This window comes from Pagrus pagrus (assembly GCF_965226575.1).
Source record: "Pagrus pagrus genome assembly, chromosome: 6".
In the NCBI taxonomy this organism is placed as follows: Eukaryota; Metazoa; Chordata; class Actinopteri; order Spariformes; family Sparidae; genus Pagrus; species Pagrus pagrus.
This window is the reverse complement of record NC_140190.1, coordinates 18,227,031-18,253,697: the sequence shown is the minus strand read 5'-3', so window position 1 is coordinate 18,253,697 and position 26,667 is coordinate 18,227,031. Positions and strand designations below refer to the sequence as shown.

The following is a 26,667-nucleotide window of genomic DNA, read 5'->3' as shown; positions in this document are numbered from 1 at the left end:
CAAAACTATTAAAATCGTGATGATGTGACATTTGTTGGGGTCTGTACCAAACAAGCATGTTTTCTTAAATAAAATAAGGAATTGTCTTGATGTAATTTGCTGCTTGTATGAAGTCTTTTTTCTTTTATGTGAAATTGTATGTTTTTTGTTTTAAGGTTCAACTTTTTTTCCTGAGCTCGTCAAATACTGTTGGGCAACACAGCAGCCCTCAATTTTCATACATTTTACCTTCATGAAACAATTGCTACTTCTACAAACTTCTACTTTGGATATTGCAATTTTGATAATATTTTGATTATATGTGCAGCTTATATATGAATACATCACTTTAGGGACTTTGGAAAATTATAACAAGCTTTTTTTTTAAACTATTTTACTGAAATTTTATAGGCAAAGCCATTCATCAATAATTGCAATTGAAAGTAATTGTTTGTTGCAGCTGTATTTCACATATTACACAACAAAATAAAATGATTGAGCCACAAGTGTCATTTGATAATCTGTTTGGTTAAAGTCCAAGTCTAGTTAATGACAGTCAATAAGCCAGCTGCAGATGATCACAAATATTAGGCATCTGTATTCATCATTGACATGCTATCAAACCTACTTTATTTCTTCTTAGTTGAGACAGATAGATAGATGGATGAATAGATAGATATGAAATTGGGAATAATAACAATGAAACCAATTTGACTGGGAGTGCTTGTGTAATAAATGGTTATAGGATCCCAGCAGGCAATACTGTATGTGTATTAGAGAGACTGTAGCAGATTTTCCCCTGACCAGAATTAATTTCCAGCCCAGTTGTGCTCAGTGTGAAATCTATTTATATACATCTTTTCAGGGTGGTAACGGTGGTTTGGGATAGAAGAAGTGTGGATGTGTTTGGAAGGAATGGGTATCAAACAGAGTGCACAATCGAGCAAAACTGAGCTCAAGAAGACCACAGAGACCTGACACTGACTCAGCATTATCTCATGAAAGAGGAGAAAGAATCAAGACAATTCATGCTTAAGGAGAGCTGCCATTCAGTGCTGCCACTCTTCCCTGCCAAGTGAGCTGAATACTTATATAATAATGTCACTTTCTTATTCTGCAACCCTGGTGGCTTTTTAGCTGCTAAAACTTGAAACTGAAGGCATTGTCGATAATGAGCTTTCCCATTTCTTGTCACACTGTTGTGGTGGCAACAATGGAGTCTTGGCAAAGATATCGGCGGCTACACAAACAACAGCAAAGGGAAGAAAAATGTTTGAAAAACTGATCCATAAACAAGCACCGGATGTGTCTGAAAAACAGAACCGATAATATGCCAAGAGAGCACAGGGACGGAGACATAACACAAAGAGCTCTATTTTTGTGGTGGTGCACGGCTCATGGCTGGGCTTTGCACCAGTGAAGAGGCATTTCTTCTTTTGTTGGGTGCACACAGTTTTTTAATCCCACTGATGTGGAAGGGGATGTGCAGAGTGTGTCAGTATGGCGATCAAATGGTGCAGTGCAAGTTTGATGTTAAAAGAAAGAGACCTGCAGACAGGGTTTATGTTCTCGCATTCTCTATTAACATTAATGAAGTGGACATAAACAGAAATGCAGAAGCTTCGTGTAAACAATATGCTGGGAAATTTGACTTTGGTCAGAGCACTGGTGAGATACAAGCAGGCTACTCTCGAAATCAACAACAGAGTTGGGGATCTCCACAAGGGAACAGGCATCAGCTATCAAGTACAAGTAGGGGAAAGTTTTTCAGTATTAAATTTAATGCATGATGAATGATTACATGAAATCTAACTTAAACAGACTGGCTGATGTGTGCATATTCTCGCCATAGCTGCAGTGCAAGTCATTTCCTGTTCAGTAGCCCTGCTGAGACCTACAGCCTGTGTAATACACCCAGAATTAAAGTTACAACAGATGCAGAGGAACTGGATTTTATATGTTTCACTGAATAAGTAGGTCTTCCAATATGCTATGATACAGCCACAGCCGGCACTGCTATTCCTGATTGAAGACAGAACACAAAGACAAAAACTGCCCAAAAACGAGATTTTTAAAGATGAATGAACAGAGAAATGTGTGTTTATCTTGTGGCCAGCTGTCTTTTCTTGCAACAAGTCTCACTGTCATCTGCATTTGTGAGAAGGAAACCTCTTTTGGTTGAGTAATACTGTGGAATTAAACGTGTGTTCAAAATAAGGAGAGTTTTATTTACAATGTGTTATTTAACTTTTGATTAGACCGTGTGTGTAATCAAGTTCTCACCATATTATAACCTCTTATATAAGGCTTTCAGAATAGCACAGAGCGAGACACAGCATTGGTCTACTCCCCATATGGTATGCAGAATTAATGGAATTCATACTGCCATTTAAATTGGCCTCACATTTACATCTCTACAGGAGACATCTGAAACTTTCTTGAACTTTATGATAAAAGACAGTGGGCATTTGGGTCATGACTGATGCCAGCCATGTTGCACATACTGAATACTCAAAGTTATGGTCATGTGTATCTGACTGATGTGTCACATCTTTACATGGACATGTCTCGACCACAACATCCCAGGATCAAGTTGTTGCACTTGATGGGTGTATCATATTCCGAGCAGGATTAGGAGAGGTGGATTCTGTGTTTGCATCAATGACGCCTGGAGCTTACACATAGCCAAAGTGAATGGACTGTTTTCCAGATGACAAACTTTTAATGTGAAGAGCCCAATCCTATTATCATCGCCATATTGTTGCTGCTTACATTTACCAATTAAAACTAGAATTACCACATCGCAGTTGTATGCCTCTGCACGCCAGTCAAGTTGCTGTCACTGAGCTATGGCGTTGAATAAAGGCCAGAACATTTTTTGCAGAACAATACAATGTCACAATGAAGTTTACGTTTGACCTTTTGCAAAAAAAATGTCATCATGTCATTATTTTATCCTTTTGGACATTTATATTGAATGTTGTCATAATTATCATGAATTGTTGAGACTTGACCTTTGACCACCAGAATCTAATCAGTTCAACCGTGAATCCAAGTGGATATGTGTGCTGCATTTTAAGAAAGTCCCTGAGGCGTTGCTGAGATATGCTTACCAAGACAATGGGATGCCACAAGGTAAGAGTGGCCTTGACTTTTGACCTTTGACTGCCGAAATCTAAACTGCTCATCCTGGAGTCCAAGTAGAAATGTGTGCCAAGTTTGAAGAAATGCCCTCAAGGCGTTCTTGAGATACTGCATCCACAAGAATGGGACGGACCACCTGAAAACAGGATGCCTCCACTGTGTCTAGCTTGTTTACTGCATACACATCAATGCTACAGATCAAAGAACCTACACAAAATGATTATGTCTGTTGCTTTTGTCTTTTATGCCGAAGCACTTTGTGACGTCTGCTCTAAAAAGGTGTTATACTAATAACCTATATTTACCTACTTATGGATGATAAAAGAACTACAGACTTTCACAGGACTTTATGTCTCAGTGCCCTGTGTAGATCTCTCCCCCAACACACTAAGTAACATGGTTGACCGAGACACTGCCCTTAATGCACAGCTCCATTGTATTTCACTGTAATGGAGAATTACAGTACGCAGGATGTGGAAATCCACTGTGTGCACTTGTGTCTTTTAGTGGGGCAATGAAATCAAAAGCACTGACCCATGAGGCCAAGTATGCCTGATGCTTGGAATACCATTTACCAAATGGCTGAATTCAACGCAGTGGTTTCCGCTTAAAAAGCAAAGAAACTTTTTGCCACATCCTGGGGGATGTGCCTAGGGTATGTTGAAGCAATCAATGTCCAAAGACGATAAATGTAAATAAAAATGAAACTTATATATGAAATACAGAGTCATGTTCTGTGAGCTGCTGCTCTGGCATCGTATGATCCACAGGATGAGAGCAGATACAGGCTTTCTCTCCTTCTGCCTAACAGTGTAGCACAAATATTTCTATGGGCAACAGGAGCTTGGATGCCACTGACCACGATTTTGAGAGGCACCAATATAATTTGTAAGCCTTTACTCTTTTGCTCTATTTTTGTGCTGTGAAAAAAGAAAGCTCAGCTGTGTTTCCACCCGCTAAGGCAATTTTCCCTTAGATGTGCGCACACAAACTCCTCTCATTTTGAGACCAGTTTATTTTAAGTTGAGTTTTGCATTTCACTGATATAAATATAAATTATAAAATAAATATAAAAATACATTTTTCATATTGTACATTATAGTTTTAAAGCAGTTAAGACAGTCTGTGCTAGGTTAAAAAACTATTACTCTTTCCAATGAAATGATGCATATTGTCATTTCCTTTCAGTTAAATGAAACAATCAGACAGTTTTTTATATTTTAATTATATTTTTAGTTCAGTCTTATGAGCACTGAGATCCATTCAAAAGTCTAAACTTTTATTTTAAATGACCAAAGATCCAAACCAGAAATGTTTTTTTGGCCAGCAGAACGCAACTTCATTCTACTGGACATATCTGTTTCACCTAATACTACCTGATTTAATTTGGTCTGAAGTTATTTTTCTTGAAGGCAGCAGGTCTGGTGCCACCCCGTCTGACATCCAGTTGTATGGCACCATAGACCAGACAATGTTTTGCTCTTGTGGCCATCAATAAGCCTTTTAGTCCGGAGAATCCTGCCATCTAATTACTAAAATTGCTAATTGAAATCAATTTTAAGACTAGACGAAGAATATGTATACTACTGGCACTGTAAAGTCAGACAACATTAAAATGACAACTGAAGCTCAAGAATCATTGGAGGAAAATTAAATGGTGAATGGGTGTAAAATGGGTCACCTATGCTTGGTTGACTGAATGATATGACACAGCATCTCTAGCGGACATTTTAGTGCCTCCAGCTAACTGGTTTGAAACTGAAGACCCTGCATTTGATTCAACTGACATAAGTTCAATATCGCTGAAGATTGAGGATACTCTGAAGATTTGGGCAATGACATCATTCACAGCAGTAAAATAATTTATTATTATTAATTATTAATATATAATTATTTATTAATAATAAATTCAGTGTACTGTAAATGAACCATCTGTGCCTTAATTATGGGAACTGACAACAAATATTAAAACTATAGGAAATATTAAGAGACACCTTCCTGAAGCCTGATTTATGGTTGGACACAACACTTTTGACGAGTGCCACCTGATAGAAACTTAAGAGCCGCGCTACATTTTCAATTCATGCTTTGCTGAAAGGTTTCAGTTGTCTCCATGGTAACCACACGCTATCTCTCTGACTACCCAATCACATTGCCCGACAAAACATTACAGTGTGCAAGAAGCATCAAATTCTGTAGCCGTCCAACATGAAAGTGTTGAGCAACAATTTTAATCATTTTAAAAAACTTAGTTTCTGTCAAGTGAAACCATCAAAAGTGTTTACTGCTCTAGGCCTAACACTGAAAACATATTCTCATAGGGTAGGTGTGTCACAATGATTATGTTATCTACTGATCATACATATGTCATCTTCGAGTCATCCGTATGTATGTACATGACGTCATTTCTGTAGACCTTGATATTGCCCGTTGTGTTTACCTGCGGGTTTGGTTACTTAAGAATGTCACCTACATTTCAGCCAACATGATGCCAGAATAACTAGCATGGTTTCCCCTACCCCTATAATACTTGGGCAAAGCATCTGTGTGTTTTTCCCCCATTTTAATTATTGTTTTGGGTGTGTGGTTTTATGTTGTTAATTACTTTATTAACTGCTTAACTACTATTTATTTAGGATATTTAACCCTAACCATATGGCGGCGCATGAAGATGCATCATTATAGAGAAAAGCAGGTGCTTTGGGTTAAGAGCAGTGGACCTTGATACCATCACACCCTACGGCATCTTTCAACTATGCGACCTGACTGGCTGGACCGTCCCAGGGGGAAGAGAGTCAGAATAAGAGCCATGCTTATCCAGCTTGGTTTAAGGCTGCTCCTGGCTAATGTCTGGTCGCCGGCAAGGAAATGGAAAAAAGGGGAGTCAGGCTGGCCAAGCAACGTGAAATAAGAGACTGTTGTGCCCACAGAGACCCGTCTCCACCACAACATCTAATATCAAGCTGTTGCACTCTACGGGCGGACTGTGTTCTGAGTCAACAGAACACAGGACTACAGCAGGACGAGGAGAGGTCGAACTTTTGGTATGAAGATGCCGACCACATTATCATTATCATGTGTATTTACATATACCTGACATAGATTCAGAAAGAAAAAAGATGTACTATGTGTTCATATATATTTGTATATAAATAACCATATCTTTGTTCTATTTGTGTAGCATCAAGGAGTTTCCAAACTTCTTTTCGTTATGCAACCCTGTGTTGTAATGATGAATGAGTTACCTTGTACTTTACACCTTGCAAGCATTCCAGTTTTTCACCTTTCAATTTCAAGTCTGAGTGTTCTTATGAATTGAAAGTTCATTGAAAGGGTGTCCTTGCATTTTTTTTGCAATTACATTTTATATCAGTAGCATAAAACGGTCTTAAAATGTCATGTTAAAATGATTTCTAGGACGATATATTGCCGGACAAAAAGAAGTATTAAGTATAGTAGTAGTATGAAGTATTATGACAGGCATAATACACATATTGACTAATGCACATGGACTCCTGAAAAGACATTTTAACTTGTCGTAGCTGGTGAAGCACAGGTCTAATTTATGAAAAGAATGATGGCTCTGCTCCTTTGCGGTGTCCCAGTAAGGCGTGCCAGTAAGTCTGCATGCACAATACCAGTTCCTTAGAGCAGTATTTTTCCAAATAGATTGCAGCCCTATTAAGTTTATCAGTCCTTCCTTTGGTTTTCATGCAAGTACATGTCAAAATGTCTGCTGTAAAAAAATGCATGTGCAGTTCCATGCAACCGGAACAATCATGAGAAACAGGTGTGAGTAATAATGACTCCCACATTCAACAATACCCTTTAGTGATATCCACAGGTGGCAGGCAGGGTTCCAATTAAACTGAGGGAGCCGAATATTACAATGTGAAGAGAATTGTGGAGTTTTGTGATATGAAAGTAGCTTATAATGACATCTTTGATATGGTCAAACATTAGTCAAGCCTCCAAAATTAAACTGAATGAAGCGGGGTGGGAGACATAACATCATCACAATGATTATATCAATTTTGCCGCGCCCACAAAATGCCACTGAGCATTATCAGACTTTTATTGTGCTCTCACATGGCACATCCCTGTTCTTCTGACACTGTTTTACTCTGCTGTTTCTGCAGATGTTCCTCCCCCTGAATGTTTCTGCATGCTTGAACAAGAAAAAGAAAAAAAAGCTTGAAACAAATTTAATCCTCACCACTAAATCAACACATTTTTGTGTCTTACATGTCTGAATCACAGAATAAGCCCTCCAGAAGTGCAAAGAATGATAATTAAACAGCATAAATCACACTGAAGATTTCTTCTAACGATTATTCATACAACCTATAGTCCCACTGGTGAGTGCAGCGAGGTTTAAATGATTTACCATTACAATGTGACAATGTGTAGAAGTGCATGTAAGAAGCAACTCAGAAAATAACTTTCACTACTCGCACCAATTTCTAGCATAACTAAATCATGAGTAAATCAAACAGAGTACATCGCAGCGAGGTACAGTGAGGACTTGTCTTCCCGGTTTGCTGAAGCAATTTTGATTATGATTGGAGAGAAAATAGAGATACGGCTTACTCCCTGCTTCTGTCTTTGCTGCCAAATTAATTTTCACACCACAGACAAATTCTATTACAGCTAGGCTGTAATAAAGACATGCAAAAGATGGTCGACATTGCACAAAGTTATGATTGGATAAATTTGGTAGGATAAGAAGCAAGTAAAAGTTTTGACAAAACTCAGAATGGGGGCCAAATAAACTGAGAATATTGCAATGTTTAGGATTAGGAAACTGAGGGAAAACAAGTCAATTTCAGATATAGGACTAAATATGAGTTTTGATTTGGAACAATGCTGGTATGAGGAGGATTGTTGTATTGAGCCCAGGATATGTATTTATAAATACGTATTTTGTGGACTGAGTTCTGCAAGAAGGTATATGCTGCCTGCCATACACATGTATTGCAAGAAGATAAATATTTATTATGGCAAGAGACTATTACAGTACTGAAATTCAACTACTGTCTTGCAGTATAGTGATAATATGTGAACACTTAACAGATTTTAGTTGTGAGTTCATTTTTAATGTATTTGATTTATGAACACTTCGATAACTTCTGGCATTGTTAAATGCTGCAAAACCAAAGAACATTTTGTGCTCATATCAGCCACATCCAAACTGAACAATGAAAAGGTGGCTTAATTATGACAAATATTGTAAGACGGATTGGTTTGCAAGTTTTATACTATAAAACATATGTCTATTTTTTCCTAAGCAGATGTGGCCTTACATTTGAACAACATACAATTCCAGATACTGCTGAAATAAATGGATACTTTTCCATTTGAAAAAATCTAATTAGGCTCGGTCTTTCTTGATAAATGAAAGCGAATATATTTCTTTCAGGGAAGATCTTGTTGCATCCTCCTGCCCTCGCTGCAAATGGTATTCCTATCGATTACAGCAGTAAGGGGGCTTTGCAAAGGTCATAGCAGCCATTAAACAAGAGTCACATCCTTGATATACACTTTGAAGAACATCATATGTTAAATGCTCAACCTTGACATTACAGTAAACAAAACAAGCATAGGACTACTGTATGTAGCCTGTATATGAAAAATAAGAGATGGAAGAAAATAACATGTTATGTTGATGTTAGTGATGTAAAACCACAAGAGACCTAACATGACTGATGTGCGAGTGCATGCTGAGAGATATTTGAGAGAGTGACAAAGGCCCCTCTCACCTGAGGGAGATGTCACTCCAAGCAAATTAAAGAAATCATAGCAAGGTTAATTTCACATTCAGTGCCAATGCTGGCTAAGTCCCGTTGCAGTAAGCAATTTCCCACATTGTGTAGGGGAGCTGTGAGTACGCTTCCTTCAGGGCTGCAATACACAGATAGGGCAGGCATCGCTGAAGAATCCATTATAGCATAGAGCAGCATTTTCTACATCAATTTATCCTTTTAACTCCTGAAAATGGAGAACAACCCACGCTGCTACATTGTGTGCTGCTGCCTTCTGGCCCCAACTCAAGGTGTGGGCCAGAACTAGGGGTAGAATCACAACATGTGCAGGGGCTGCCTGAAAAACAGGCTGTTAGTCTGCCCTGATACAGAAGCCCCTACCCTTCGCACCGGCTGTCAATCTGAGCTTGCAGAAATCCAGACAGTGGAACTGGGCCAAAGGAGCCTTGAGTCATGTCTGATTGCATGTGCTGCCACCTGAGTGACCCGTAGAATTACCTCACTTTTTATGTGCAGACATATTTAGCCTAGCGCACTGTCGGCAGGAAACATAATTTCAGGTTCTGGACCTGATAGAGTAGAGAGAGTGGCATGGTTCACACTGTATGGCAAATCAACATACTGAGTCACAAGTTCAAGAAAAAAACAAATTAATAAGAGTGAACGAGGATGATATATGATCAACGCTTTTAATCTGTTTTGTCACTTAGAATTGATGCATAAAACAATTTACTGATTTCAGTCAAAATAAGATTTTTTGTTTACTCAAAAACTGTAAAAATATGTTGTGGCTGAGGAAAAAAGTAGTGAAAAAGAACTAGATAACAAATACTGGTAGATGAATCCCTATATCCTAGAGGAGTTTTGAGTTAAAAATATGAAATACTTTTGTACACTACCATTAAATTATGTAGTATGTAACAAGTGAATAAAAAGTTGACTCTATACCAAGGCTCAACTGTTCTTCTTCTGAATCAATCTGTCGAGCTTGGCTAATGCATGAATTCATAACACACTGCAATAAGTGTGTGAATTTAAGAACAGAAAAAGATTATATTTAACCATCTTTCACTTATGTATTCAGAACGAGTGGCAACAAAAGGAGCCAAAACAAATGTAGACATACAGTATGTGTCTACAGATATCGAAAAGAGAGTATAGTTCTATAGTGATCCACAAATTTCAAAGAAAGTGCCAAAATTCTCTAGTTTTGTGACAACCCCCTCTTGTCTGTTGTCCTGCAATTCAAGAACATTTGAAAATGAAATTTCATACACAAAGGACTAAAAGATTAACCAAGTAAATATTAAATTACTCAGCAGCTACAGCCGAGGTCCAAAATTAGCACCTGCCACATGCCAAATGCAAATAAAAATCTACATTGGCGAATAAAATAAATGAGGCCATTCACTATTTGAGGGTTGCTGAGATAAGCCGACTTTACAACAAACTCTGGTCATTACAATTGACAAGATTAGTCAATTGACCAGAGTTTGTTGTTTATTTTACACCATCAGTAACACTGATAACCTCAAATGTGTGGCGGCACATGGCCAGTAGATCATCCTAAAAGAAAATGTATTTATTGTTTTTCGATTTTAATGTGTTTTAGTGTGTCTTGTTTGGACTTTCATGTGTTTTTTAAAATTACCTTTTTGCACATGCATAAAGACAAATTTCTGCCTTAAGCACACAAATGGTAGATAATAAAGTATTGTCTTTTTAATTTTATTCTAAAATGAAAAGCCAGAAAATGTACAAAGAAGTGTGGCTTAACAAATAAAGGGATGAGCAGTCTTTCAAATGACATTGTATCTTATGCAGTTCTATTGCTGGTTGAAAAATATTTTGGCCGGTAAATATTCTCCAATCAGTTTACCACCCATTAGCAGATGGGTCAAAAAGTAAATTTTGACTTTGGATAAAGCTAAATTGCTCTTTCCTTCACCTATTCACACGCATCCTCACACATCAACGGTAGTGAGCTACTGTGCAATGTCCTGGCCTGACCCTTTAGCAAGTTAGGGTTCATTGTCCTGCCCAAGTGGATAGGAAAGACAGGACAAGCTGGACAACTCTCTGTACCTGCTTGAACACGGCCATTCATATCCATTAATACTGAAAGTAGTCTCAAGACCTGAAAACTGTGATGTTCAAATTCACCACAAAGATCAAAAGTATAGATTTGAATTTAATGGAACCTCCTTCAAAAGTTGGGTGGGTGTTAAAGAGTTCAAAAAAGTGGCTGTCGGGAAAGAAATTGTCTATGGCTGCCAACTGCCATTTAATGTGTGTAGTGTGGCAGTAACTCAATACCACATTTGAGTTAAAAAGGTCTACTATTCATCACGTTACAGACACTCATATAAAGCATGTGCCCACTGAGCACCTCTTTAGTTCGCAATACTCAGCTCAACAGCTGAATGGGGAAATGTTAGACACGACTCCCGCTGTTGATATCTGAAATTCGAAATGCAGTGCATAACTCTTTATCTTTCACCTCCCATCATGTTTAAAGCGTGCTCAAGTGTCAGCACTTAAACTGCGCACTGGCTCATTGCAAACTATGAGAAAAGGAACCTGGTGGTGAATGAGAGAACCCTTGGTGAACAGACCGCCCAAAACTTGCATTGCATTTCTTAAAGAGCTGCCGAATTACAGCGACAACTCAAGGTATGTAGCAGTGATATAAAGTAAAGTCTGAATAATTCATCGCACTGTTCACATGAAAATGACTGAGCTACTGTACTTATGCACTTGCTGTTGCCACTTAGTTCGGGACTAAGCAAGTTAAGGTAACAGTACACATACTGTAGTGAGTTGTCAGTGTGGAAGATGCCACTGCCTGTTCCCCGGGGACAGAGGGGGGGGGGGTTTGGGGAAGATATGCCTCATGCACTTAAATGAAAAGGCAAATCATACAGTATGCAGTTTATATCTGTACAGTAGCTGCTTGGAAAGAGAGAGAAAAATGTGTCCCAGCTGAGTCCTATCACAGGAAACAATCAAATATGTATTCTAGTCAGCCTTTTCAAAGGTCACACTTCTATCCCATGGATTCAAATCTCAATGGAAAAAGCTTATCAAAGCAATTTTGCCCAGCCATCCAGCCATCCACCCAACCAAACCCGAATGAAACAGACTATGTTAAAAGCTATTTTACCCCCCTCCCTATGACCTATGAGGGAGTGGTGAGGAACCACAGCACAGTACTCCATGCAGTAATACCCTGAAAGGCTGACACGTCACCTGAGCTATTGTGAGCTTTAGGAGTAAAGTAAGTAGCCATGTCAAGAGCTAAGCTGATAACGACAAAGTGGCTTCTGGTAGTATTGTCAATATAGTTCTTCAAATGGCATTTCTTGCTTAAATTCACCTTTTCATTTAACCCAACTAGTTGATTGAGAATATGTTTTAATGACATTAAATACCCGGAGCAGGAGCTGCAGGGTCGGAAATTATCTCACTAATACATACAAACTAGGCAGTTTCCCATTAATGCTTTTAAACTCGTGACTGCGCTGCATCACTGGAATAGTCATGGGTAAAATCCTTGCTCAAGGGTAGGGAGAGCATCAAACACCCACTTTGAACATCCAGATTTTACCAGATGATAAGGGGACTTGAGCGGGCTTTCCAGTCCTTTGCCAACTTAACATGCACCAATTAACCCAAATTCCTGAGGACTTCACTGTCAAGCTAATTTTTACATGGGTAATTAAACTGTTACACAAAAAAAGCGATGTTTTTTTAAGCACATTAGGCTCCAGACATATGCTGGCACCATTTCTTTTCTGAGTAACATGTCAACAAAGATGATCTGTGTGTTACAAGTACTTGCTTCACTTTGCATCTCTCTAATTGAGGAATATGCATCGACTATATGTGCACACATACTGAGCCAAATGAATGTCTCAATAAACAGTTTATGGCCACACTTCACTGGATGCACAAAGTTTATTATTAGCTGGCAGTTTGCTGGTTGGCAGGACGGGGAGAGAGGGAAAAATGCAAACACAAAACAGTCGGAGTGGGAATAGGAACTTGACAGTCAGTCAGGGCAATTTATCATTCTGTCAAACTTCACTGACTGCTGCAGCAGAACTATCTACAGTGCGAAAAATCTCCACCCCCACCCCAAAATGGCTGAGTGTTGAAGAGAGTAAGGCCAGCAAATATAACTTGCCTTGTATACTTGTTTGTCACTTTTACAGCAATTTCACCATCTTGGCCTCATGTCAACGACAGGTGTTACTACTACCAAATACAAGTAGCTGAAATGTTGTGCTGGAGGTGTAATGATACAATCAGGTATAACTGGTATTAGTATGATTGATGATACTTAACACACATTCAATAAGTGTGACTAAAAAATAAACTATGAAAGTTGAAAATTTGTTATTATACTATACTTTTTCTTAGCAACTGACGCCAAGTAGATCCTTCCATGTATCGCCGACACAGCTCATTAGATGATATGCAAATAGACATCCAAATGAAAAAACAACACTTTGACAACACATGAACAGCATTTAAAATAAGTTAAAACATATGCAAATCAAGAGACCAATTTGCCAGTTTGACAGCTCTCATCAACACAAACATTAAAAAGTGGTAAGTTTTAGATTTAGAATTTGTTCTGTCTATTCGTAGTGAATGTGTTGTTGAATTGCAGAAATTAGCACAGTTTCAGTTTATGTCAATCTCCATAAACCCTTACTAAAAACAAACAAACAAAAGATATATTATATTGTTTGAACCTTATCTTCAGACTTTAGTTGTCCACAAAAACACCAATTTCAAAAGCAAATGTGGTAAATGACAGAACATTGTTACTGTGTATCATTTTTTTTTAAATATTTTATAACTTTCTTAAAAAGGGTATGGCTTTATTAAGTTTGCAAATTTGTAAAGCTAATTGATTTCTGAGTCTCATTCCCAACTCAACAAATAGTGATGCTTTGGGTCTGTGACCGGCCCGACCTACCAACCATGAGTGTCAGCAGCTGACAACCTGAGGAAACAAAAGGTGTCAAGCCAAAAGTTACATATATCTTCAAATCCTTAAAAATGTGCATTTTTATTCATTTTACTGTGTGTGTTTATGGTAGTTCAAGTTGTTCAGCTGTTGGTTGCAGGTCTCCTTTCATTCATAACTGAGATATTCTATATACAGTAGGTGTGACTGCATGCTCAGGTTGCCCGTGCATTGGTGGGAGCAGACTGTTCTGCATATCCAACAGATTTAATGGAATTCCATCGATAGGTAATTAGCCTATTACAACCTTTCAGTTGTACCACGTCCTTTGGTCAAATCGCCCTTTCTACAATAACCGACTCAAAGATCCCATGGCAAATGGCTTCTTTTCTGATGTGCTGGGAGACACTCTGTGATTACATTTAGTCCCGGGCCCTTTCATTTGACCAGCATATCATTTCTTCCCTGGCATACTTCAAAGTGTGGACACTTCAAAGTAGAATGAGTGACTGCCACTCGGACTCTGAGGATGGCTCTTTTGATCATCTTCTGAAAACTCCCCTAACGCAATCAGGGCAAGCACCAGAGAGGATTTGACAGCCATAAGATAAATGCAGTCATCCTCACAGCTATCAGATAAGCACAGCAGGCTCTAATCCATTAATATGAAAATGAGGGAGGACAAGAAGTGGCTGGGTGGGGGCTCTGCAGCAACAGTTAAATGCTTTCGAATGAGTTTTCAAAGGGAAGATTCAGTATTCAAAGCACTTAATGATATATGTTTGTTCTGTCTAGTCGCCACCTAAATAAATCATAATGATAATATTAAAGATATTCTTTCTTGATGCACCTTAAAGTGAAACTCTCGCCAAAATGCAAGCTACTGCTAGCCTGAATTGTTCAAAAACCTTCTTTTTAGTAAACTCTGTGTACACAAACAAAGTTCTCAATGTGTTCATGTGTAGAGACCCTGGTGATACTAAAAGCAAAGTTTCATGTTGTGTTGAGTCTTCTTGGTGTTTTAAAAATAGCGATTTTGATTCTACCGTAATGTTGCCCCTAGCACGCGATTGAAAATGAGTTTGACCCGAAAACGAAAGTACGGTAAATCATAAAAGTGGCTTTTTTGTCGTAATTATGCTTTTACACGAAGGTTTGACTCAGGCTCCTTCACAAAAAAAGCCTAGGTTGCATTTTGGCGAGAGTTTCACTTTAAATGATAATTTAGAAACTGCCAAAGAAAATCAGAGGTCTCCCTGCAGTGATGAGAAATACCCAATTCTCATCAACATGTTTGTGGCAGGATATGTTTTGCTAACACAATAACCACTGCCTTTAGCAAGTAGCAAAATCCATGGCTTAAGAGTATCTTCAAGAGTATCACATTTTGGAATCGAATCACAAGTTGGTCTATTTCATAGTCATTAAAGTGATCCCAATAAAATCCATTTACGTTTGTGGTTGTAACGTGACAAAATGAGGAAAAGTTCAAGGGGCATGAATACTTTTGCAAGCCACTGTATGTGTGAATTAGTTGTTTTTTTTTTGTTTTTTTTTATTATTTATCAACAAAGCTTGATCTAGACCTTCTTGTCTAGATTCTAGACAATCCCAAAGATAAACTGAGCTGGAGCTTTTTTGTGGTTTAGACAAAGCATTAAACTGAATAAATGTATAAGCAACAAAAAATTTAATGAAGAGATGCAAAAAACTCTCAGAGAGGCTTGATCCGGGCACTCACCAGATCAAAGGCTACTGTAGTCTATTAAAAAAAGAAAATGCCATTTATATGCATGTAAACAAGTATTTCCCTTCCCTCTTACCGCTCTATCTCTGCAGCTGATCAGAGCTAAGGTGAGACAATGGCTAACACTAAATTAACCATTGCTTCTGCCCTTTAAAACACAACGCTAGATGGCAACGCATTGCAGGAGCTCAATATCTACTCAGGTCTCCGTCTCTCCAGGACACTGTATGTTCACTTGAATATATTACAACATCTATCCATCCCCCCTCCCTCCTTCTGTCATGAAACCATCCAACCTCATCTATCTCCTGCTCCATCCCTTCCCCCTTCCATCTCCTCATCTGCAACATAACTACCAGTCCTCCCTCGTCCTCAGTCTATCACCTATTGATCCTGTCCATGCTTCCTCATTTCCTCTCTCTATTCATCCATCGCTCTGTCCACTTATCCATCCACCCATTCATTAGCATAGGCATGTGAGAGGTGAAGTGAACTCACCTAATGGGGTTATGTGTCTCCAGTAAATGGTCGGCTCGGGTTTCCCACTGGCTGAGCAGATGAGCGACACGTTGCTGCCCTCGTTCACCGTGATGTCAGAGGAAATGTCGTATATCTTTGGAGGAACTAGGGAAAAAAGAAGTAAAGAAATACACAAACAAGATTAGAATTTCAAATCTGCAACCTCTGTTTCATCCACTATCATCTATATGTGATATTAGATTAGATGCCTGTGTTTCCGTTTCGAGCAAAGAGATACAGAACATGCCGTACTTAAATGACCATCCGCTTTAGGTAAAATTGTATTAGGTAGCTTATATTCAGACTCCATTATCCAGTCTGACATTGCCATCTCGTTAAATGTTCTCTGTAGGGGGGAGGATGTGATTTTCCCCTTTCAAATCCCTAGTTTCCAGCTGCTCTGATGACATTTTCAGTCAACACTTACTCTGCCACAAAGCACAGGTGGGTAAGTTTAGAAAGGTTACAAAGAAAAACGTTTTTTGGTTCAAAATCATGGAAAATGTTTGTTTGTTTCCTTTCTATAAGGCATACATGTAGCTTTATGAGATAGATACTAAAAAACTAAAGAAAGGTGTTTTATTTAACCCAAAACAAATAATTGTTACCTTTACAACAGACAGATGGTCACATGCTGGTTAGGCTATCAAGATAACTAGCTAAATTAACAAACAAAAAAAACAGCCATACAGTCCTGCGTCCAACCTGAATCGAATTTTTCCCCACATTACTATACTGTCGTTTTCCCATACAAAACACATGTTTAACTTGGGATTTGTCATGACAATACAAGGGCGAAAAGAATTTGTTGTGATTATAAAAGGATATACAGAATGATGTGAGAAGCCAGACCTTATTGTTTGCCAACATGTCAGCTAATCTAGCTAGTTAGCAAGTAAATTAAGGTAAGTCTTCAGTCATCTGTGTCTGCTAACAGTGCATGAGATTTGTCATGATAATATGAGGGAGGGGAAAAAAAATATTTGTCATGATAATAATAGGAAAAACAGACTGATTTGGACAGAGGCAGGACCCTATTAGTAGCTAACATGTTAGCAAAGGTAAGTTGCTAGCAAGTAAAGCCAGGCATGTGTTCAGCCGTCTGTGCCCATTTGCAGTGCAAGGTAAACACATCCCTATTTTAAAACATTGTCAGCATGATTAATTTGTGTTTATGTTATATTTAGACTGTTACATTTATCATGAGCAGTGATTAAGCTGTTGACTCTGACTATGTTTAATAATTCCTGACAGAGCTTGGCACAGTAGGCTGGTCCCACCCTTTAAAGCTCAATTGTGTCTTAAACAGCTATTCACAAGAACAAAACCAAACCTTTTTGAATCACTGCACTAAAATGGAGATGTGGGCAGTGATTCATAGGATTTGAATTAGGCTACACTTTAGGCGGTTTGGAAGCTGTATTTCATAAATCCAAGTTTCAAAGTTATTTTCTATTGAGGGCAACTCATCAACAGTCCCTGCTGGACATCACTTACCATCATAATTTACAACTTTCTGGGCACTTAAATCCTCTTGGAGCTTTGATGTTAAAAGCTTCGGTATTTAGGCTGCTCAAAACACACACGGACCCACATGCAGCCACCCACAAAGGCATTTAAACACACTCGACTCAGCACACGTGCAGGCACACACATACATACAGGCTTACTATTTTAATCAGCAAGATTTGAATCTCTGAGGGAGCTTTTCTGCAGTGGACTGTGCCATACAGTAATGACTTCACGGTCGTCTCGGGCTTCAAACTATTCCACCCTCTGATCCCTCCTGATGCCTGCTAAAAAACTAACAAAAGAAAAGTTGATTCAACAGTTTCCCGAGTTTTACTTTAGACCCGGTAACACTTTTTTTTGGAGGCACGTGGGCTCTTTCTGCTCGGCTTAGCTGCAGCCACCCTCACTTGCCTCTCTTCACTCTGTTATGAGCAACAATACAGAGGATGCTGCTGAGAACACACAGTATGAATAATGTCAATACCCACCATAAGTTGAATTAGTTTTGGATTTTATCAGATTTGCCTTTCTTCTCTTGTCATACGTCTTCAAATATTGCACAAGTAAAAAAAAATAAAGCATAAAAAATGACTGTACTGGAAATATACAGAAATGCACTGTAGTCTGGAAAACATAAAAAATGCAACACTTGACCATCTATCATCAACAGTAAGCTCATAAACACTAAACCATAACCGTTTGCACTAATTGTTTGATAAGAGCAGTAGCCTACAGTCAAATAAAGGATGGTGCACCGCTAGAAGCATCAATACTCATATAACTGGAACCTCATTGGCTTAAGGAAAGACCAACAATAAATGGCACACACCTCGGCCTGTATTGACCTAGCCTCACACAGGCACATCCCTCAGTGATATGAAGGACTCCCCCAAGAAAGCATTCTCCTCACCGGCATTTTCTGTTGTGTGGGGCGATAGGCGTCATTTTTGATCAACAGATCTGGATCTAAATGAGATTAAAGTGGCGGACCTTCAATGGGAGAGGACCGGAGGCGATGTTGAATCTAGGTTATTGCTTGTCAGACTCCTGTGTTTACTTGCTGTAGGACCCCAGTGTTGACACATCTCCTCAGTGTCTGATAGCACAAAATTGAAAATGTTGGGGTTGTCTACTGATCCTATCTCTCTCTGGCAGGGACTGAGAGGTTTTCAAAGGTTCAGATGAAGAGCCCTCAGTTTTTCAGCTCACAGTCACTATGGCTGAGTCGCTCTACTGTATAACGCTGTTTTCTCCAGCAGTGAATAACAACCAAGTCCAGGAAACAGAATAAAAGATCAATAGAGAACAGTCAAACTTTAAACTATAAGATGTGGCAAACTTTTCTCATCCATAGAATGAAGATGTCTCTGAAGAACTGAACAGTAATTTATTCACCAGGCAATAACCCATACTTCTGTTCCATGTCTTTTAAGACTAGTGTGGTTAAACACCATCAAACAATTCAGACATGTGGCATGTCATGTGAAATAACCAGAACTGATTTAGCTAGGAAGTACGACAATGGTTGTTTCCAGATATTCATTTGAGTTGCCATAAATATATCTTGTAGTTTAACTGATGTCCAGTTTAAGAAGTTCATGATACAAAACATTGAGTGTTAACTATGTTTTGCTAAAATAACCAAATTATAAGCATTTGCAGCCCAGCTACAGTACAGAAGTCAGAAATCCCTTTGCCTCAGTGGGCTTTACTACAACTGTCAGTTATGTTGCAAAATGATGACAATACTAAATCTCAATTTTCTGCTGGGAAGATTTTTTTTTTCTCATAAATCTGGGCTGTAGAAAGATGCAAACAGTTTTGAAATTGATGCTACAAGACCAGAGAAAACAAAAGAAAACAGAGAAAAAGGGCCATGGTATTAATTTTGCTTAAATGGTACAAAACCCCCCTACAACCAGAATCAACCGCACCAGACCAATAAACACTCCTGCTGATTGGTTATGTACTGCAGGTTGGGCGTTGGGTGTTTGGTTTTGGCTCATCCAGTTTCCAGAAGTAAAAAATGGTGCCCTATTCAGAGATGTTCTCATACTACTCTTTGTATCTTTGGATGAACTAATACTGGAACAACATCCCTAAAGCGAAACTAGGGCTGGGAGGTATGGCCTTAAAATAATATCACAATATTTTGTGGCTGTATCGCAATACATAATTTATATATCTCGATACTTTGAAATGTCCTCAAAGGCACTTCATTAATGCTAGGACTAAGTGACAAAATCAAATATCAGGATAGTTTAACATTGTTCATCTGCATATACTACTCACATTCTAATGATACAAAGCTGGTTGAAAATCAGCAAAGTTTCTTTTTGAGTAAGAAGTCTTTCTTATCATCCAGGGAATAATGAATGCATGACACAGGGACTTTGGAAAACAGCCAATGCATAAACAAAATATAGTTCTGCAATTTGTTGTTCCTTAGTGATAAAAAACAACAACAATACTACTTCTATAAGTAGGGGTCTCGTTGCTAGGTTACAGTGCTGAGACAGTGCAAGAATTACTGCTGAGGGGCTACAGGATGGACACTTGATATTGAGGGCTGAGGGCGGTTTCTGTTTGTCAAATAGAAACATAAATCTATTTGATATTCCACACCAGCTAATGAGAAAATCAAGTTACCAAGTGGCAGCGGAAGTTTAAGTGTTCAGTTTGTGTCGACTGCTCAGTGTTGGCTCTTAATGGTGATTACTGGGTAATTTCAGGCTGAATTATAATTGTTGATGTCAGACATTAATTATTAATGTGAATTCAGTGTGTGGGGTGGTCGTGTGATTATCATTGTTCAGTTCAGTTTATATACTAGGATAAATGGCAATGTTAAAAAATCAAAGTAGCAAAAAGGACACCATTGTAACCTTGTAGGGAGGATGATGACAGTGAATAGGGTTTAAGGTAGCTCTGCCATCATCTTACTTGACCGTGTTAAATCTGTTTCACACCAGTCTGACGCAGACACTCAGAGCAAATATGTGAAAAATTTGCATGAGGACTTACAGCATTCAACCTTTACACACCGGCTCTGGTAATTTTCAGCATTTTTGTGTTGCATTTCACACAGAAAAGAAAAAAAATTGCACCTGGATTGGATGAAAGGAACAGAATGTACAGGCAGAATCAGCGACGACAATGTTCCTCTTTGAGCTAAAATGACATAGAAGTATATCTGAATGTCAGAGGTAGTTTAAGGCTGGTGTGGAAATGTTGACAGAGTAAATACCAGTGTGCCTAAGGTGCGTATTTTCATCTATTTTTTATTGGAATTATTTGCAGGTTTTAGCATAACACAGTTGAAATAGGTTGAGGCTCAAAAGGCTCAGTTTGTTTCTTCTTATTGCTTAAAGAAATTGGTTTTTTTTCACAACGTACACCAATCTTTGCAATAAAAATACTGCAATGCTGTTACACTGAAACCTGGTTAAGCAATCTGATAAGGACTCAAAGTTAGAGATGAGTATCAATTGGCTCAAAAACTTAATTCATTCTTCTGAACTTTCTTTGAGGGAAAGTCACACATATAGGGAAATAGCTAGAGCTAGTAGCCATTCAGCTTTATCTACAAAAACCCAAGCTTGGCTGGTTAAATACTGGACTATTTCTTGGCTCTGAGCAGTTGCTAGACAACCAGCGAAGACTCAACTAATGTATTGCCTCCAGCAAAGACACGAAGAAACAAATCCCCCATAAAACTACAAATTGCTGTTATTACACTTCTGTTTTTGTTTTTTGTTTTTTTATCTGATTAAACAAAAGAAATATGATATACTATTTAATGAATTCCAGAGGTCGTAGAGGGATTTGTTGCTGTTGGACAGAGCCAGGCGAGCTGTTTCCAGTCTTTGTGCTAAGCTATATGAGTCAAACTTTATCTTTTAAATTGTCCTCCTTTCAGAAATTCCTTTAAATCAGGCTGAGCGTTTTGTCGGCCACTAATCTGTTACTTTTTCCAATTTTAGGCAACTACTTGGTTGATGTAAGGGTGAGACTGTGGTCAGAGTGAATACATTAAAGTTAAGATAAAATTAACTTTGATGGACTAAAAGCGACGACGTGGTTAGAGGAGGTTAGAGAAAGACTGTGGTCACATCAAAAGGGGGAATAATTCACACGGATGTACGCCCCTGCTGTGAAAAGCCTTTAAGACATTGCTTTGTGAATCTCTTGCAAATTTCTTGGTTTACACATTATCTTAAAAGCCTGCAAAGTCCATTACTTTCATTTCTTTCTTGGCTGCTCCTCTCTCAGTGCCCTATATTATCCCTATTACACCTCATCCACCTCTTGAAAAAAACATCAGAGACAGTCGTGACTGTGCTGCCCCTACAACAACAGATCATTATAACCCATCTCTCAATACCTACACACAGAGCTTGTTGTTTTCTTTACGTGCTAATTCAGTAACGATGCCATGATTGTCATGTTTGCCCATTCCTCTCTAATTTCCCCTTCTCCAGCCCGGCAGGAGGTGCTGAGAGCGAGCTGCCACAGCTGATCTGGGCGGCGTCATCTCCCTCCTGGCAGACGCCTCGGGTGAATAAATAAGCCTCTAATGATGCCACCTTGAATTACGGAAATGCTTACAGCTGCACTATTAAAATGCAGGGGTTTTCTTCTGGAACTGCATAGTGGGATGCACACAACTGGGCTCTTCTACGAATTCTGACAGGCCCACTCCAGGATGACTTCTGCCACCAAATTGCAGAACCCCATTACTGGCTAAACCTACTGCCATCCAGCTTCCCAATTAGAGCACAGAGGGGAAGCCCGGCCACTTGTTGTAATGGACGGCAGTATGGGCGGAGGTAGAGAAGTCAAGGAGAGCTGAGAGGTAGGGAGAGAGAAAAAGAGAGAAAATTCTGGCTTCATTTTCTGTAATTCATCTCCTTCATTTGTCCACCACCATCCTACACACACCGCAGAAATCGACAGAGGTGCTGTAACTGCCTTAGAGCACATTTCCTGTCCACACACAATACAATGTAATGGTCTTATTAAAACGCAGATGCTTACTGATCTGAGGACAGATCATCCTTAATCTACGAGATGCAGCGCTTTGAAATTGGATTAGGGGCAGATTTGAGTTTTACTTTTCAGATGTGCTTGATATAGTGAAGAAATCCTGCGGAGATCTTTGAATAGCTCCTTGCAATTCTACAATTACCGACTGCAAAGCTTTCCCAAACCGCAGGTTGTTAGAGATGACATTGATACAGACAGATTGTAATATACCTGTAAAATATACCTGTGTTTGTAGGGCGTAATATACACCTCAGTAATGAGACAGTTCCCACACAGCTATTCCTAAAGGTTTTCAATTCCCTTTTCTCACTGCAGGCAGCAAAACGAACCAACTTCCAAGTCCGTTAATTAGGTGTCAGACACGGAAACTAAACATAAACAGTGACAGATTGTATTACTCAAAGGGATTACCTCCATTTGCAGTGTCATAAAGCAGGCACAGACAATTTGTAGTACTTAACTTTGGGAAAAGTTCATTCAAGTCGAAAGAGAAATCTGTCATTATTGGCAGGGATTTTCAACATTTTTTCCACTGTTCCTGACAAAAAATCACATCACCTTAGTACCACAAAAGTCCTTGGCCCCTCCAATTGACAATTTGTATTTTTTACTGTGGAGATGGCTGACCTTGTCTGTCACAACATCACTTCATGTCCAAAAGTCTTCCAAAATTTGAGTAATAACGCAGGAGAAAGGTTGACTTTTGGGATATAAAAAGTGTTCCAGTGACACTGACAGCGTGGTGTGTGTTTGTGTCTATGTATGCGCCTTCAATGTGTGCTTTCAAAGAATTAACATACAGTACTTGACTCCCAGCCAACTTTGGAAATCACTCCAGCTTTACCTCCAATATCACCTGCTGCTCTCTCATAACGTTATTAAACATATCAGTCTCAATCATTCTCAACAGAAAAACACACACAGCCATACGCCAATAATAAAAAGCAATAAAAATGTTCAGAGAAAAACGGGATGTTTTCTTTTTCTTTCCATTTATTTGAGCCCAGCAGCAATAGAGGAGGTGGACTAAGTGCTGGGATGGCAGGGCCAAGACATAAAACCTCATCAGCCCTTATTGCCTGTCTGTTTTTGGCATCTCTTCATATTCTAAGATCTCCTTGTGGCTTAGATGTTGGGTGGGTTAATAAAGCATTGAGATGTGAGGAGTTGTAACAGACAGCAAATGGCTGCAGACACAAATAGATTTCCCAGCAAGTGCACATTAGCTGATGAACATTATTCCATAATGGTATCATTACGTATGATGAATCCAGTGATTTACCCTATTAATGTACTGCGGGAATTCGCCTCAGGTTCCAATGATGGTGTCGGATAGTGTGGGAGCAGTACAGTATGATGATATACTGTATGTCAGCAGCTGTACAAGCTTCAGCTTCTGATCTGAGAGCGGTGTGTCTGATATTAAATATACATATCTAATATGGGTCAAACTGTCTCTTACATGGGATTCCTCCATAGTACTGTAGCTAATTTTGTGTAGGTGTGACCTAGATGTTATTTTCATTTATGTTTCTAAATAAGCACCAACACCTCCCTGTATCACTGTAAATGCAGCTGGCATACATTCTTACAGTATAATCTATGCACATTACTTTAGTTGTAACCCTGAAGATATATTCTTCTCTCAGTTTATTTCAATGGCCCACTTTTTAGCTACAAATCAGCATTCCTGCCTCTGACTATAACTGAAATGACCCCAATACTGTAGGAACAATAATGTATGGATGGGACTGATGTTACGAAGGTCTGTAGTGAAACAGTTTTTCACCATGTTAAAGAAGACATATTATGCTCATTTTCAAATTAATAATTTTATTTTGGGTTACTACTAGAATAGGTTAACATGCTTTAATGCTCAGAAAACACATCCGTTTTATCATACTGTCCAGTGCTGCAGCACTGTATTCCCCCTCCGTCTGAAACACTCTGTTTTAGCTCCATTTAAAGTTCTTGGTTATTTGGCGAAACAGTCAAACAACAGCATCAACATCTGAAGTGTGTTTTTCACTGTTGTATATTGGTCTTACTCATTATTTGTAAATAATTACGTTGGCAGATATTGAGTTGATCAGGCTGATATGACAAAAACTCAGTATTGAAGATGCTAAAAGCAAGTTTTGCTCCTTGCAGAAATCTGTGGAAACTGTGAACATCACTTTTGTTCAACTTGTAATTAACCATTAGTTTATGATAATATTCCTGTCATGACCTAATGGTGCAAAAATAACATGCTTCCGCAAAATGTCACAACCAATACATATGATGAGTAATTGCCAATGAGCTTAACGATGCAGAAAGCGTGATTATGGAGAGCTTGTTACCAATTTCATGCACTTCTAGGGAATTCATGAATTAAAGGAAATCAATTGATGAAAATGAACTTTTCGAAATACCTTGTGAGAGGCAATTAATCTTCAATGGGAGAGCTGCACTGGGCATGTAATTCAAAGATAAGCTATCAACCACTTATTGAAATAGTTTCTAATTTATTCATGCTAATCAGTGTCTTTCAGCCTTGGCATCTTGCTTATGATAAACAAAATTCCTCTGCATGGGCCACTCTGCCTCCACTCTCCAGGATGATCACTGGTTTTTCAATTAGCTGTGTGGCTACAAAGTGTCTTTGATAGGCACGTCCAGGCATGACGCCTATTTCAAATAGTTTACAGTCAAAATCAGACACTGCGGCTGTCAGAGGGCACGCTGCTTTCCTACAACGAAATATCAGTCGGTGACCAAACGACCGCTGCTGAATGAACCTCTGTGCATCTCAGCTTTAAGCTAAAGCGTGGGGAAAGTGTGTCTGTGTATGTGTGAAATGGATGATCTGACGCAAGCACACAAAGCTCTGTCTCCATCTGTCACTGGGCCTTGATGCAGCGCTAAAGGTCAAAGTTCAAACTTTAGAACCTGGGTCGTGATTAATGTAGAGAGAGCAGTTGGCAGCTAGCAGACACACGCTACCCCAGTCGTGGGGAAGGAGCTCGGCTCAGCGGGCAGTCGGATCTGCTCCTTACCGGCTCAAAGTGATGAGCAAAGAGCTCATCAGCTGCTCAGCTTGTCATTCCCTGTATACTGAGTCAAGACCGATGTGAGGCTTCTGTTGCTGCTGTTATTGTAGTCAGCTCACCTGCTATCTTTATCTATTAAAATTCATGGTCAAAATCAAAGATCCGAGAAAAAGCTGTCTATTTAATCATCATCCATATGGACCGTTTTATATATAGCCTAATTAATCTCAATCATTTGATGCATAATATATATAATTTCTTTTATATCTCTGTGTGTTTTCTGGCATGCCAGTTCATTGAAGCTCCCCATTTGCTGCTGGGAAATAGATTCTCAGAGATGTGGAGAGCCTTTTTGAGCACCGAAACTGTCAACTGTCATATTTCTCAAAGTGCCCTTGATAGTTATGACGAGTGTCTTTTAAAAATATCCTAGTTGGACTTCTCGAGGACCCATCATCAGCAGAGCTATGTGCAATGCCCCATCTTTTTTTCATTAATTTCTAATCACATTAAGCTATTATCTTGAAATATTAATATCTATCTCTGATTGGATCGTCCGGTAGAAGAGAAGCCTTTTCAAAAAGAGCAGCGAAATGCCGTGAATGAAGAAGTTTTGTGCAATGAGGGGTCCAACCACATTCATGCATTGTTTGTCTCTCTCCTGAGCTTATTCTCACTCTCTCTGTCCTGATTTATTTCTCTCATTGGTGAGTCACATAAGTCTACGATAAATAGCACTGGCTGCCTAACAATTCAAGGTTCAAGTGCTGAAGAGGATAAGTGACTATTCTCAGAGCCTGTGTGTGGTTTGTGCATGCGAGCGCACCCACAAACACAGAGGATGTGTGCATACAGCATGGGTGCTGTTTGCGTGTGTCAGCTGCCACATCCTCTAATGGTACCCAGTATCGACTGCTTCTTCTACACGATCCGCCCCGCGGGTTGGTA

The 26,667-nt window shown here is 39.0% G+C and overlaps 1 protein-coding gene across 2 annotated transcripts in view; it reads right to left on the bottom strand.

Annotated features, from left to right (window-relative positions):
* negr1 (neuronal growth regulator 1) overlaps nucleotides 1-26,667 on the bottom strand; it is a 154,939-nt gene that overhangs the window by 64,374 nt on the left and 63,898 nt on the right. For both annotated transcript variants that reach the window (XM_084354261.1, XM_084354262.1), the window contains exon 3: nucleotides 16,109-16,234. In XM_084354261.1, coding sequence (XP_084210387.1) covers nucleotides 16,109-16,234 — 126 coding nt within the window. The remainder of the gene's footprint in view (nucleotides 1-16,108; nucleotides 16,235-26,667) is intronic.